At 27.7% G+C, this 16,746-nt stretch overlaps 1 protein-coding gene across 2 annotated transcripts; it reads right to left on the bottom strand.

The window, feature by feature from the left end:
• Window positions 1-4,232: 4,232 nt before the first annotated feature.
• LOC107851537 (probable choline kinase 3) lies at window positions 4,233-16,206 on the bottom strand. 2 transcript variants are annotated; one of them, XM_016696600.2, is made up of 7 exons: window positions 15,409-16,203; window positions 14,575-14,696; window positions 13,619-13,814; window positions 12,621-12,738; window positions 12,471-12,518; window positions 12,034-12,134; window positions 4,233-4,562 (listed from the first exon to the last, which is right to left on the bottom strand). In XM_016696600.2, exons 1-7 carry the CDS (start codon window positions 15,763-15,765, stop codon window positions 4,440-4,442), a joined length of 1,065 nt encoding a protein of 354 aa, XP_016552086.1. In that variant the 5' UTR covers window positions 15,766-16,203; the 3' UTR covers window positions 4,233-4,439. The 2 variants fall into 2 exon arrangements, with proteins under 2 accessions (XP_016552086.1, XP_016552087.1); XM_016696601.2 differs by lacking the exon at window positions 12,471-12,518 and having other exon boundaries at window positions 15,409-16,206.
• Window positions 16,207-16,746: the final 540 nt, after the last annotated feature.

Genomic DNA, 16,746 nt, shown 5'->3' with positions numbered 1-16,746 from the left:
AGTTCCAATATTGATGGAGTTATTATATGGCTGGTAGCAAAGCATTTTTTGCATGGATTATTAGGATTATAGGATTACCAAAGTCTTTACCATATTTTAAAGATTTGATAATTCAATGCTAGTAACAATAAGTAATCAATTACTAAGGGTATAATGGAAAGAAAAATTGTCTTGTCTTGATTAATAAAACAAGACAAGTAAAATAAGAAATCAAATTAGAAAATTTGAGATGGGTAATTTGAGACGGATTAAGTAAAAAGGTGGGAATACTATAAAAATGCACATAGCCCAATACTTTAAATTGATAGCTTGTTTGGATGTAATAATTGTTGACACCTAATTTTTGCCCCTCGCGACTAAGTTTATTTTCGAGTTTCTTCGATTTTTGAATAAAATTACAACATTTATTTTATCTAAATAAAAATCTTTTCTAAGTATTTATTTAGGTAAATTTATCATTTTAAGTAGCGATTATATATTATTGTATTCAATTATATAAAATTTTATAATTTTGTTACTTAAATATTTATTTTACAAAAAATCAAATTTTAATCAAGGCTTATCTTGAAAATAAATTCAAATGATTAAAATCTTGATTTAAATAGAATTTATTCTCAAAAATAATTTATTTGAATAAATATATGTTTGATTTATCAAGAAGTTCGGAATTAAAAGAAGTATTAATTTGTATTGAATTTTAATTTAATTTAGCCAATCTATTATATTTGGCCATAATTGAAATTAAATTGGCCATAATTGCAATGCAATCCGTTAATTGATTTTAAAATTGGTCAAAATTTAATAAATATGGCTAAATGTTAAATCTCAATTGGGGTTATATTTTAAATAACTCCAAAATTTCCAAAACTCTCATAACTTCTACCCAATTCCCATCAAAAAATAATTTTAAATTGTACTACATTATACTACTTCCTCCCAACTTTGCCCTTTCCCAATTTTGAAATTCAAAAAATGTATTAGATTGTACAATTCCCCCCAACCTTTTTCCTTTTTCCAAATTCCAACTTGAAATTCAAAAATTGTACTACATTGTACAATTTTCCTCCATATTATCTTCCACCTCACCTTATGTTCAATTTTAAAATTTCAAAAACACCCCTAAATGGCTTTTCTCCCACATTGGTGGATGACAAGAAATAAATCTTCATCTTTTCCTATAAATACTTTTCTCCCACATTAGTGGAGGAGAGGAAATAAAACTCCATTCTCTTCTATAAATACTACCACTACTTTGATAGAAAGGGTGGTTGAAAAGTAATAAAAAAAAAAGGTTAGAAAGGTGAAAAAATTCTTTTGAGCAAAATAGTTATTTTTATTTAGTAAAAATTTTTGTTTCATAGAGTTGGTTGGCTAATCAAAATTTTGAGTTGCCGGCAATGTTTTTCGGTGGTGGTTGATTCCAATGAAGCTCGTAGTCTCGTTTTGCTATCCCCAAAAAGGTAAACACACCATTCCTTTTTTTAGTTTTATTATCGTTTTCTTCTTCGTCTTTTTCTTCTTCGTAGTTCGTAGTTATAATTTTATTTGTTGGGATTGTTTGTTGTAGATTTCCTTGAAGGCCATAGGACGTTATGGTATCGATAATTTAATTATTTTCATGATCATGATATATAAATGAGCTAGCAATAGTTATACGTGTCTTTTTTTACTTTATTCTTTGATTATTATAGATAAAGTTTCAATCTTTGCTTAAAAGATGTACTTATGCTTTGTTTAAACTCATTGTTAGTGGATATGTTTGTTTTTAGCATGTAAAGTTATTTTCTTTATGTTGAAAAGAATAGTTAATATTGATTGTTTCGTCTTTTCACATTTTTCTTTGATTATTTGGGATAAAGTTTAGATCTTTGCTCGAAAAACATATTCATGTCTTATTTAAAATCAATGTTGGTGGATATGTTTATTTTTAGCATGTAAAGTTATTTTCTTTATGTTGAAAAGAATAGTTAATATTGATTGTTTTGCCTTTTGACTTTATTCTTTGATTATTTTGGATAAAGTTTAGATCTTTGCTAAAAAAACATACTCATGTCTTGTTTAAACTCATTGTTGGTAGATATGTTTATTTTTAGCATGTAAAATTATTTCCTTTATGTTGAAAAAAATAATTAATATTGATTGTTTTGCCTTTTAACTTTATTCTTTGATTGTTATATATAAAGTTTTGATCTTTGCTCAAAAGACAAACTCATGTCTTGTTTAAATTCATTGTTGGCAGATATATTTGTTTTAGCATGTAAAGTTATTTCTTTTATATCGAAAAAATAGTTATTATTGTTTGTTTCACCTTAATAAAAAATAGTAATTGATTAAATCAAGAATTTGTCATTTGCCTGTTAATTATTTTAAGGGATTTCCAAAATTTCCATATAAAAGATGAAGTGCTAGCTTTATTTTCCATCCAAGATGTTTATTCCTTTTTTTTGTCGCATGTTATTTTGTTAAAATGATGAGGAAGTTCAGATTTTTGTGGCTAAATAGAATTATTTAGATATTTTTGAGTCATGCATAGTTTGATTGTTGAACGATATTTCACTTTTAGAAATGCTAAACTTTTATTCTAATTTTCTTTCACCTTTGGATTGTTATATGTGTTTTTTATGTGTGTAAAGATTTGATTTGTGTCTTTCTTTGATTCATAATATCAAAAGAGAATCAACAATGTCTTAAAAATATAAATCATAGGTCCTTACACGTTTTTTCCTAAAATGTTGGTTGAAATTTAGATGTATGAATTTTCGTTAATGTCGCCTTAATTGAAATTTAAAGATTCTCTTTCTTAAAAAGTTAGCCTTTATTTTATTTTGTTATATGGTTAGTGTCTGTGTTTGTTCAATTTTAGAATTCATGATTATTTTTCTTATTGCCTCATTCCTCTACTTTCGCAAGCTTACGTTGTTTGTTTCTCGCATTAATTTATTGAATATGACATTCTTCCTTTTACCTTTATTCATTCTTAATATGAACATAAATCATGAGGCATACAAGTGGGTGTCTTTGCTTTGCATTTTATCTATTGACTTTCATTCTTGTTATACATGTGCAAGTGTGCTTATCATTGTCATTCAAAAATTGATTCTTGATAATTTCTTTTGCTTTGAAATATGTCAAATTTATGCCTTGAACGTATATTAATTTCTTTATCTTTTCTTTGCATGCAAAAAATGTCTTGACTCCAAATGGACTCCTCTTCTCTTGTATTTCGTAATGGGCCAATGAGACTCACCTCTTTGAGTCAAGTCTGAAGTTTAAACCCGAGGTTCACTACATGGCGTGAGGGTGCTAGAAGATAGATGAAGAAGGAAAATGGGTCAAAATCCATTGATGAAGTCACTAAGAGACTTGAAAAGTCTCGATTTTTGTTATTGTCTTCTTTTTATTTATTCATTTAGCCATTTATTTATTCATTCATTTGGGCCTGGAAGCCAAAGTTGTATTTTAATACAGGTGAAGCGGGTTTTGGGCCAAAAGGTCTAGAGAAAAATAGTTTAGGACAGGTTACGGGTCAAGGCCCGACATTTAGATTAGGACATGTGCAAGTGGGTCAAAAGCCCAATTAGATTAGGACAGAGTCTATTGATATGGGCCCAATGACCTAAGTTTTTTTTTTTCTCTCTTCCCCCCCCCCCCCCCCCGCCCCTTTTACATGCTTTGTTATTAGTTTGTTTAGACTTAGTTAAAATCCCTACCAAGTCGTCCAAATCTATTTTACACAAGTTTTTTCCTAAAATCAATCACCTTTTCAACAATCAATCTTTTTGAAGTTAGTCAAAAGATATTTTCAAACAGTTCGGATAACCGCAAGTTAGCAGACGTTTTAGGTGCCTTAAAACCTTCCTAAAGCGTTAATAGGAACCATTTACCTAAAATCTCTAACTTAAATGATTTTTTCCTGTTTTGAACCATCTAAGTACTTCATAAAGGTGTGCTTAATTTCTTTTCAAATAAATTAATTGACGACTCTCAAATAAGTCAAAATTTCCTCAAAACAATAATTTCTTTAAGTTTGCGTGTTTATTTGGTGCATAGGTTGATTATGGGAAGAAGCTGGTTAACTCTCCCTGGTTTGTATTTCTCTCTTGGTGATTTAATGAAATCTTTAATTGCCAAAAATAAATAAATAAATAAATATCACTACAAGAAGTTTGAAGGACTTGAAGGAAATGATCTTGAGAAAGAAAATATTTTGTTTCCTTCAATGACCCACGACATGAAAAAGCAATAATAATATACTATTCAATTTAATTTCACAATTCAGAGATTGATACGTACACAATCTTATTCCTATTTCATGAAGATAGAGAAATTATTTTTGATAGACCTCAATTCATGTAAAGCATTACAAGAAGCATAAAATTAATATTACCAATAAATTTGACAATTGGTAACGTTAACTTGTAGAGTTAAAAATCAATCAATCATGTTGAATTCGGCAAGTTTTCAGCCCGGAAGAGTTTGAACCTTCTCAATTGATACTGCTCAAATCTCTGTCTGGCATGTTTGACGTAGTCAAAGCTATCATCATTCCTTGCATTTGTAACCTGAATAAGTAACATAAAATGGACAATAATTTAGGAAAAAGCAAAATTGAGAGAAAAAAAAAAATACTATTTCCTCAGTATTATATTAGTTGTAACATTTTTCTTTTAATTTGCAAGTCCGATTAAAAAAAAAAAAAAATAGCAGTTATTTTTGTACTTGTAATTTACCAAATTATGCATTCTATTTAAGAACAAGACTAAGCTAAATGTTTTTATTGGTATTTGAACAATTATGGTGCCAATAAATTATTAGTTGTTTAATTATTTTATGCAATCTACTCTCTTCGTCTAATAATTTTATCCACTATACTAAATATAGATGTCCAATGATACTTATTCAGTTTGAAAAATTATTGGATAATTTATATTTTTCTACCCATTTTCCCTTGCTTAAATATTGTTCATCACTCAAATACATTTTTCAAGACATTAAATTTATTATATTCAAAGAATGATATAGTAAAATTATTCTTATTATTTATTATTTTTTAACCTATGTGTCAAGTTAATAATGGACATGTATTGTTGAACGGAGTGATCAATATCGGTTACTTTCAAGAATACTTGATATTTAAAGCAAAATACAATAAAATTGATTAAATTTATTCTGACTTTCTTAAATCATGACAAGTAATTTCGGACAAATGAGTTTTACTGATTCAAATTTCAAAATACATGTAATTTTAGAAAATCAAGAATTAATTATTTTTTCTCCTCCTTTATTTACTCGAGAAAAATTGAGAGGGCAGTACATGTGATAGTTTATATAATTTAAAAAATTCACTACGAGAAGAATAACACAAGATAATAAATAACATTGAAAATATAGAATTAGATATACATTACAGTACAGATAGGATAAATTATTATACAGAAATTTGTAACTCTGCAATTACTACAGGATAAAATAATTAATGAATATATCTTACGAAAAAAGTAAATCATTAAAAGATATTGAAACAAAATTTAAGAAATATCCACGCACAAATAAAAATAAATTCACTAGAAACCTAATAAATCTATTAGATCTATTAAATCCGTGCAACCCCTTACAAATGGTATCCCATTTTTTAAATTTAAATAAAAAGTGTGAGGTATAGTGAGGTGAAGGCTTTTCTAAAATCTATCTATATTCCTTTAAAGTCTTTTTTTATTTACCTAATTCACTAAGTCGTTTGGTTGGAAAATAGTTATCTCGAAATAATTAATTTCAGGATTAGTTATCTCGAGATTATCAGGGATAACTTATTCCACCATCCATATGGGATAACTTATCTCATCACTATACTGTTAGGGGTCGTTTGGTTGGGAAATAGTTATCCCGAGATAACTAATTCCGGAATTAGTTATCCCGGAATTACCCAGAATAACTTATCCCACCATGCATATGGGATAAGTTATCCCATCACTATGGTGTAAATGGTGGGATAAGCTATCCCTGTATTAATTAATCCCTCCAACCAAACATGGGATAAAATGATACTTCATTTTATCTCAGAATTACTTATCCCTTATACCTCATACCAAATGACCCCTAAATGATGGGATAAGTTATTCCGGTATTAGCTAATACCTCCAACTAAACATGAGATAAAATAATCTTTCATTTTATTCCGAAACTACTTATCCCTTATACCTCATACCAAACGACCCGAACTAGTTTTCAAAATATACACCAGCCCCTTTCTTTCTCTTCTTTAATTCAACTCATTCATGTTTTCTTCTTTTTCAAATTCTCGATCTCTCCATAGCCTTTTGGCATTTGAGTCTTTCTCAAATTAAGAAAATCCTCATCTAATTCAATAAAATGTTAGAAATTTAATAATTGGGCATCTAAGTTTTCTTCAATTAAGAAAAAGCTTCTCCAAATTCAACAAAACGTCAGAAATTTAATAATTGAACATCTGAATCTTTCTCTAATTAAGCAAAAATCTTCATCAAATTCAACTTTAATAATTGGGCATCTGAGTCTTTCTCAAATTAAGTAAAATATTCACCAAATTCAATAAAATACTAGAAATTTAACAATTGAGCAAATGGGTTTTTCCAAAATTAAGCAAAATCTTCACCAAATTCAATAATGGAGGAATAATGCGGTTCATAAATTTGCAATGACACCGACTAGTTGTCCCTAATTTTGAGGAATCAACAAAATGGGTACGATTTCAAAATGTTAATTTCTTTCAAAAATTTGAAAGAAAAGAAAAATTATTGTAGACACATAACTTTTTGTCCTCCTTTAATTTTTACCTAATTTTAGCATCAAAAATTTAGTTTTGTCTAATATTTTTTTTTTTCAACTTTTATTTTCATTTTGAATAGATTTTATTTGAAAATTTGTACAAAAAGATTTTCTATAGAAAATAGAGTTGCATTTTAGGATATGTTTTATTTTTAATTAAAAATAATAAGAAATTTTTTAAAAATATGCTTTTCTTTTAATTTAGATTTTAATAAATAAGCTAGTAATTTTTATTATTCTCTTAATTATATTTTTTTCTAGGCTAATTATAAACTTTTCATATATTTTCTTAATATAAAAAAATTAAGTAACTAATATTTTTATCATCATCATCATCAACATTATTATTATCATTTACTTTTTTATCTTTAAAAAAAATAGTAAAACTATCCAACTTCCCCGCACATTCCCCAACACATGCATGTGTGTGTGTTGTGACGTGTAGATAAAAGATTTTAAATGATACTTGACAACTTAAGGGCAAATATTAATCCAAAATTGAATGTTAGGAGCAAATATAATCAAAAAGTATAATGAAGGGAAAACATGACCTTTTTGAATGTACAAGAGTAAATGTAATCCTTTTTTCTTATTAAAATGAGAAAAGACATGATTTTCCTCCTGAACTTGTCGCCTCAACTCATTTTAACATTTAAACTAAACTTCTGTTTATTTACCCCCTTAACATCTTTAAAGTGTATTAGTTTAACCCCTCAAAATTGAATACCACTTTCACAACGGAGAGTGTGTTACACTCGCCTACACATCATCGTCACGTCAACATCACGTCGAAGCCTTGTCATTGCCACGTAAGAAATTACTATTTTCCTAAAAAAAAGTTAATCTCCCACTTATTATTTTTATATATTTTTTAAATAAAATATATATATATATATATATTATTTTATTTATATAAAAAAGATATATATTATTTTATTTATATATATATATATATAATTATATATATTTAAATAAAAAAGGCATCCCCACCCCTATTTTCTTTCTTCTTCACACACCCTCACCCCACCATCCTCACCCGCTACCCCCACCCCCATTTTCTTTCTTCTTCACACACCTCCCACCCCGCCCACCCCACCCTCTCCTCTTCCAGCCCTCATCCTCCTACCCTGCCAGCACAGCCCTCCTTCTTCTTCCCTCAAAAAGTTCATTCCCTTTCTTCTTTCCTCAAAAAATCAATCAAGAGCTCATTGATGGCGGATCTCAGCCAGAAGCAACTTGTTTACGATTTCTGTAACCATCTGCAGTCTAATTCCTCCACCACAGATATGGTGGTTCCCTTCATGATCCATATCCCTAAACCAAAACCAAAAGTGCCATCATCTTCTAAAATGTTCTCTTGTCTCTATTGTTCTCGCAAATTTTGCACTTGGAGGACACCAGAATGCTCATAAGCGTGAAAGAGTCGCTTCTCGCCGTAATATGTTCTCCACCACTTTTACTACTACAGAATCTTCTGACCATATGATCCGACTTCATTTTCTTCAGAACAACCACAATAACGACATGGACCCCTCTTCAAACATTAACCCCTTCTCTTCTTCTTCATCTTCTCATGATGGTTTTTATACTCCTCCACCACCACCAAATCTTGGACATCATATATTTATGAATTTCCAGTGACAATTTTCAGTAATATTTCAATGGAGGAAAATGTTTTGCAGAAGAAAGAAGAAAGGTGTTCATTTTTTTATTTTTTATTTTTAATTTCTATTATATTTTAAATATATTATTATTGAAATTAATTTTTTTTATAAATAAACGCGCCTTTTTTTAATTGAAAATGTCACGTCAGCATTAGGGGTGAAACTAATACACTTTAAAGATGTTAAGGGGGGAGGGGGTAAATAAACAGAAGTTAAGTTTAAGTGTTAAAGTGAGTTGGAAGGACAAGTTCAGGAGGAAAAAAATGTTTTTTCTCTATTAAAATTGATAAGTTAAAGTGAACAAAGAGAGAGTATTTGTACAAATTCTTTCAATCAACCCGTCTAGTATAAACTATTATGGTATATTGAGAATTATAAATGAAGGGCTTAAAAGACAGGTAATATTTATTTATAAATTAATAAACTAAAATTAGACACAATTTTTTTATTCATGAATTAATATATCATAGACTGCAATCAAGCATGAGAGTATGTTAAGAATTATAAGTAAAAGGCTAAAAAATAGGTAATACTTATAAATAAATAAAATTAGACTAAATCTTTAGTTACTCTTGTCAATTAATCAGTATATCATAGACCGCAATCGAACATGAGGGCATATTAAGAATTAGGATGTATGATTTAAGAAAATAAATAAATAACTAAATAAATAAATACATAAATGAGCAATCACACTTCAAGAATTGTAATACTACTTATTACAATATAATATAATCCACATAAATTGACGAGGGTGATAAAAATAATTTTTGGATGATTAATGGTATTATAAACCTTGTAAAATGAATAAAAGGGATAATAATTAAACAAATAAAATTGAATGGATAAGCATCACTTCAAACATTGTAATAATACTTATTACAACATATGATAGTCCATATAGATTGGTTAGATTGATCCAAGGAGTTTTTAGATGAGCAATAATATTACAAATCATAACATTCATATAAAGATGTTCTTAAAGCATAACATTGTTATAAGAAAGTGGTAAGTATTGTCATTGTTCATCCAGAATTTTTTTTGACCACACTAATCAATTTATGTAGACTATAATATGTTGTAGTGAGTGACATTACAATGTTTGAAATGATGTTTGCCATTTATTTTATTTATTTAATTATTACCTTTTTTTTTTAGTCATTTTACTTGTCTTAGCCGCCAATGTTGCAATAAGTAGTATTACAATGTTTGAAGTGATGTTTGTCAATTTATTTTTTTATTTATTTAATTATCTTCTTTTTTTAATCATATATCCTCATGTATGATGGCAATCTATGATATACTGATTCATGACAAAGAAGAATTAAAGGTCTATTTTTTTTTTTACGTGAACTCTCATATGGTGTAATAAGTAGCATTATATTGTTTGAAATGTAATTCATTGCATAATTTAATTTAATTTAATTTATTATTATTACTATTTTTAATTATTTTCTTGTGATTCTCTATATATTTGCCTAGTTGATTGTAGACTACCTAAGACGTCTATGATATACTTATCCATAGACGATTACTGTACAATGTGAAAGCTCTTGTCTATTACAAATGATCATGTTTAGTATATACCAATCATGCAAATTCAACATCAATATTAAGCATATGAAATCTCACAAGTCTATCTTTCTTTATGAAAAGTAATGTATTTTTCCTTATCATTCGTAACATAGCTAAGACTGGGCATTTGGTTGGTTCGATTTAAGGAATTCGATTTGATTTTCAATTTGACAATAATGAAAATGGAAGTTGAACTGAAATAACTTTGACTCAAATGAATTTTTATAATTTCGATTTGATAATTCAATTTGAATAGTATATTATCGAGTCTTTTCTCTATATACCATAATTGAGCTTTCAAAATTATATCAATTTTGTATTATATTAGTTTTTAACAATTGAGTTTTTGATATCTAATTTCAAAAACATTCAATTAATTAAGTAATATATTTCAGTTAAACTAAAAAAAATAGTACAACAGTACCATTCATAAACAAACACAATCTCCAACATTTAGCAGTAAAGAAAAAAAATTTTCATCAACCCAATTTCACATTTGTTAGTTAAGAAGTGATTTAAACTGTATTGATGTTGATGTCGACGATTAATACCGGAGAAACTCAATTTGTATGATTGAAATTTCATATATCATGAACAAAAGAGAATTTTTTTTATAAAAGTACAACAAATCGTAAATTATTAAAAGTTAAAGCTCCAAATATCTAAAAACGTGAAATTTTATAATAATCAAAACAAACTTATTTCACAGAACTATTTAAAGTTAAAAATTGAAGCTCCAAAATCACATTAAGAGAAAAATTTAACAACTTTATCAAATTTTATAAGATCGTTAAAAGTTTAAATGTTAAAAACTTGAAGCTCTAACCAAATTTGAATTTTGAAAAAGGCAAAAATAGAACCTAATAACTAAATTATTAAAAATTAATATCTAAATCGACCAAAAAAAAATAGAAAAACGAAACTGAAATTGAAAAAAAAAAAATTAATTCAATCGATTTTTTTTATTCAAATTGAGATGTGTCCGGTTGGGTACTTCCTTGTATTAAATGATGGGATTATTGTTTTAATAAAATAAATAAGGTATTGAAAATCAAAATCGAACTGGATGACTAAATTTTTAAAAATTAAAATCAAAATCGATCGAAAAATAAAAAATAAAATTGGTTTTTTGAAAAAAATCAGTTCAATTGGTTTTTTGGTTCAAATCGAAATGTGCTCAGGTATGGAATTTTCTAATAAATGGTGAAATTATTTTTTAAATAAAATAAATAGGATATTAAATAGTTATGATTTAAGGGCAGAGGCTTCTTTGTATTAGTACAAACTTTGGAATTAAAAAGAAAAATAAGAAAAGGGTGGAGTAAGGGTGATATCATGATTGGTGGGTATATGCTCAATACTTTCAAACTTGTGTCTAAAATAGTAATTGAGTTTGGAAAGTAGCTTTCAAGCCTACTTACCCTACTTACTCTAGTACTACTATTTTCATGCCAAAATAATTATCCTGTTTTAAGTTTTGAGAGTCAAATTATTTGAGCTTTGACAATTATTTTATAATATGTTTTCTTATCATTTTGTTATAAAAGACTCACAAATTATAGTAATTTTTGCATAGTTTTTGAATATTTGAATTATAATTTTAAAATTTTAAATTAATTTAATTAAATTTAGATTAAAATTGAGTTCTAATTATTTATTGAGAAGCGAACTAATATAATTATTTTGGAATAGAAGAGGTAAATGTGCAGAGAGATTAGTGTAGTGAAAGGAAAAATAGAATGAAAGAGAGATCAAAGAATAAATAGTTAAATTAACTATTAAATTAATATTTTTTTTTTGAAAAGATCCTAGAAGACAAACATGACAAGTGAAATGAATGGAAGGAAGTATTTCTCCGTTCCTTTTTTTTTAGGAAAGTATTTAATTGGACACAATTTTTTATTTTTTATTTTAAATGGAAACTCGTGTGATTTTTATTTCTTTTTAAAAATTGAAACTCGTGTGATAATAAGTTTCAATTTCGTCTTACCGAGATGATTCCCCAGAGTCCATATATCAAATGACTTGCAAGTGTATATTTCTCTGCATCATCAGCCAATTGTTCCACTTCTAATTCACTTGGCTCGCACCCTATATATGGCAAGACATTTGATTTAATTCAAACACATGTATTGGTGAAAGTAACTAGTAAAACCTAACATTAACCATTGATCTTTTTCTTTCTTTTCTTTTACAAAAAATTGTGATAATTTCTCATATGGTTCCTTAATTATAAGTTATTATCTCTGAAGGTCACTTTCTTTGATGATGAAAATTGAAATTACAAAAAAAAAAAAAAAGAATGTGACTTTTTGAAACAATAACTATTAGTTAAGTGATCATCTCAGAGATCAATTCACAACCACGGAATGGTATAAGAAATTAAGCACGGGAAATTGAAAAAAAAAAATAATATTAATAACTAACCTGCAGAAGTAAGATACATTCTGATAAAATTATGCCGTTCCTCTAGACCTATAGTAGAAGTAATTATTTGCTTCATTTTCTGCAATTAATGTTTTACAATTGGATGCAGAAAAAAACAGTTTAATTATTGAAATTAATTGGTAAAATTACCAGGATATTTGCTGAAGTCCATAAGATGAGGTGTATCAGAATAATAATCTGATGCCATTTCACAAAAGTAATTGGCAAAATCATAGGCAATTGGATTATAGCCAGAGAATTCGTAATCCTGTTAAATTTAGTCATAATAAGAATAAATAAATGAATAATCACAAGAATAAATTCGCACATTCATGAAAGTATGATTCTAGCTGTGACATGTTGGCTTTTGTGTTTGTCCTATGAGTGTATCAGATCATCAGGTTCACCAATATTGATTGTAATGGGATGGTTGAGTTTCTTCCATTCTTAATCAGAAATTTTGGGGTTAAGTCTTAGTTAAGAAAAAATTATATTGCAAAATGGGCACTGTAACACTCAATTCAGATGTAGTCGGATTTCAATAAGAATAACGGACATCGAATTCGAAACATAAAAAAAAAGAGCATGAGGTTCACGTACAAGTTAAGTTTCTTATTGTTTCTTATTCGATATCTATATCTATTTTGAGGTCCTATAAATTTGGATTTACGTTGTGTAATTTGGTTGTAGAAATAAGTTTTTATCAAAAGTAATTTTATTCTCAAAACTCAATATAAGATCTCTCTGATTAAGATTAAAGGGACATTTATCATTCCATCACAATCTTTTAATTAGTTAGTGTTTACTATAATAAATACGGAGATAGATTATGCATTGATCGATAATGAACAAATCATTCTTATACATGAACTTGTTTAAATAGTATTTTTAATTTTAAATAATTTAATCGGTGCATTGTTTAATACACATTTTGTTCCTCGTAAAATAATACATTACTTGATAAAAATATTATTCAATAATATTAACCAAACACTGCATTAATTATGTGGCGAATATTATTTTCTGATGCATCTCGTCAAACACGATGTTATCTCATGCACAATTTTATTTAGTTTAGAGATTATTTTGTAAATACAACAATATTCAAATGAGCCTTAGAAAAGAAGAAAAAGGGGAAGAATACTCACAATAAGGGTAAGACTTTGAGTTGTTTCATTGAACAACATGTTGCCATAATGCAAGTCATTGTGACAAAAAGCAATGACTTGAGACTCCGTTGACAATATATTTTCCATAGAGTTGATTTCTTCTTCTAAATTGCCCAAGGAAAACTCCATTATATGTTCATGGGAGCACTTCTTCTTGGCGTTGCTCAACCAACTCCTACAAAATTATTATAATAAAAAATAGAAAACGCCTTTTAGGTTTATTCAGTAAAACCAATAAAAAAATGAGAAAAAAAATAATTTTCTCGTAATCCTTGATAAGCTTATTGAATTTTTGGTAGAATTTTTAAAATTTTACAAATAAAAGAGCAAGTCGAAGGAGAATTTCCCTTTACAAATAAGAGAAAATGCAAATATACCCCTCAACTTTGCAATTTAGAGAAAATAAACTTTTTATTGAAAAATCGATGTATATATATCTCATCGTCTAACAAATGATGCATATATATCCTTTCTGTCAACATGCCTATATTTTTTATGACTTAAAAAGAAATTCTAAATCAGATTTTAAAATTCAAAAAATGATACATATTTTTAAAATTATCTCGCCCATATGTATTTCCCCTTCCAGACCTGATCTAGTCCTGACTCAAATGAAAAATCCCTTTTCTATTCAATCATAAAATGGATTTTGTTGGTCAGGATTGGATGGGTAAAGAAAATGTGTAAAGTAATTTTTTTTGAGTCCGGTATCATTTTTGTAATTTAAAAATTAATTTTAAGATTTTCTTTTTTAAAAATTCAGTAGGTTAACAAAAAGGATAAATATGCATCAATTATTAGTTGATAAAGGTATATAGGCATTTTTTGTTAAACGATGAGGATATATATATACACACACCACTTTTTTAATGAAAAATATACGCTCTGTAAATCACAAAGTTGAGGGATATGTGTGTCTATTTAAATATTGATACCTCAATCTATCCCATATTATAACATGCTTTGGACCAGGCCTTTCAAGGCTATGGAATTTTCTTACTTTTGCTGCCACCAAAGCTGAGATTTCTGGAATGCGAAGCTCATAAGGAAATAGTGTCTGAAAAAACGAAAACGAAACAATTTCTTCTAAGAGGTACACATACACTATTAAGAAAAACATAAATTTAACAACCAATAAACTTTGTAGTTGAACAATAAATTCGTGGTTAATTCTATCTAATGAAGGATTAGCGACATATTATAAAAAAAGATGTTATAAATGAGCAATCAACAGTTTAACGAAGTTCATACTAGCTAGTTTCATTTTTTGGTGGTGTACCAAATATATATATATATATGCTTTTGCAATTCCACTAATTGATAGAAGGAAATTTGCTTATGCCGTCGACTACTAGAAAATAATAATTTTCTGTATTGTCTTACTTTTCTAAGTTTTCTTTTTACTCGGCTATAAAAAAAATATTTCTTTTCTTTTATGAAAATTCTAATTCTAACATTTCAAATGACAGATTTAAGATCACAAAATTTAAGATCATTGTTATACATTTTATATATCTTTAATTTAATATTACAAAATTTAAAAATGTGCTTTATTTTCTTAAACTATAGATCAATTAAAAACGAACAACAATTTTTTTTTTTTTTTTTTGGTAGAAACAAACAACAAAAGTTATCAAAAGTTAATTTGTCAAAATGCATCACATAAATTAAGACTTACTGATACTAAATTCTGAGACCAATCAAAATATACATCACATATAATAAGACTCAGGGTACACAAAATTTAGCAAAAGTAAATTTATACATACCCTGCCACGGATGAACTCTTCAACTCTCCCATTTGGTAGACAACCATAAAGTTTAGGTCCTTCACCTTGTTGAGATAACCACTCAAATGTTGCAACTTCCTCTTTTCTATTCACAAAAATCTCCATTCCTTTCCCATAAATTCTAACCAATACCTCTCTATCACCACTTTGATATTCCTCTTTTGATATTGCCCATCTTATCTTATAAAGTTTATTAAGAAATCCAGCACCATCTAAAGGGGAAATTTCCAAACTCCTATCAATATCTTCTTCTAAATTATCCCCCCATTCTAAAGCTAAAGATTTGAGTATATTCACTAGCTCTTCAGAAAATTTGCCTTTCTCTATTGGGGCCATAGAAAGAAGAGACAAAATGGACAAAGAAAGTTTGTCTCTCTCTATATGTATATATATATATATATATATATATATAACAAAATAGATGAAAAGAGTTGAAAAGAAAAACTTAGTACCAAGGGTAATGGAAACTTGATCACTTCTTAATGGAGAACGTGGATGTACATAATTCCTATCTGTAGATCATAATACTCTGGCCCTTATAATGTAGGATAAAGACTTTGATTCATGTGCTGCTATATTTAATTGAGGGCAGGGTCAGAGGGGTTAAGGGGGTCCAACGACTCAACCCCCATCATTGAAATACTATATTATCAAAATAGGATAAAAATCATTTATTGAAATCGTTTGACATAATTTTTTTTTAATTCTCTCGTTTGAATTCCTAATTCCACTATTGATGGATAACATACATATCGCTGTAATATAATATATTTTGGTATAATTCTTTTAGCTTTCATATTAAAGTTCCTTGCATCTTTTTGATAAAAGAAAGGTTCCTTTCATGTGGCACAAATTAGTCAGCGAAGAATTCCATGGTATGCCAACCATTAGTTGTTCGACAATTATGTGTTTGACTTTCATATTCTTTTCTTGTCTTGTTAATCACTTCTTCTGTTCCACAATAAGCGAATTGTTGGAGTATTTTTAAGTGTTCAAAATAAGTGAATGATTCATAATTCAATGTAAATATTGAAATATTTTTCCAAATTTATGTTGAAACTTTTTTTTCAAATTTACCCTCCATTAAATGTGCATTGGGAGTGATGTATCATTATTAAAATTTTGAAATTTGAAGAGGGTAAAAATTAAAAAAAAATGATAAATTTATATCTTTTTTTTCTTTTTAAAATATGTATGCCAAAATCCAACAATTAATTTATTGTGGAACGGAGGGAATATTATACTATATAATAATGTTGGAATTATTTCCCTTACCCTTTACACTTTTTTTGGATAACTAGTTTAGTATACGTGTTT

This window comes from Capsicum annuum, chromosome 12 (genome assembly GCF_002878395.1).
Source record: "Capsicum annuum cultivar UCD-10X-F1 chromosome 12, UCD10Xv1.1, whole genome shotgun sequence".
Lineage (NCBI taxonomy): Eukaryota > Viridiplantae > Streptophyta > Magnoliopsida > Solanales > Solanaceae > Capsicum > Capsicum annuum.
This window is presented reverse-complemented; position numbering and strand designations above follow the sequence as displayed.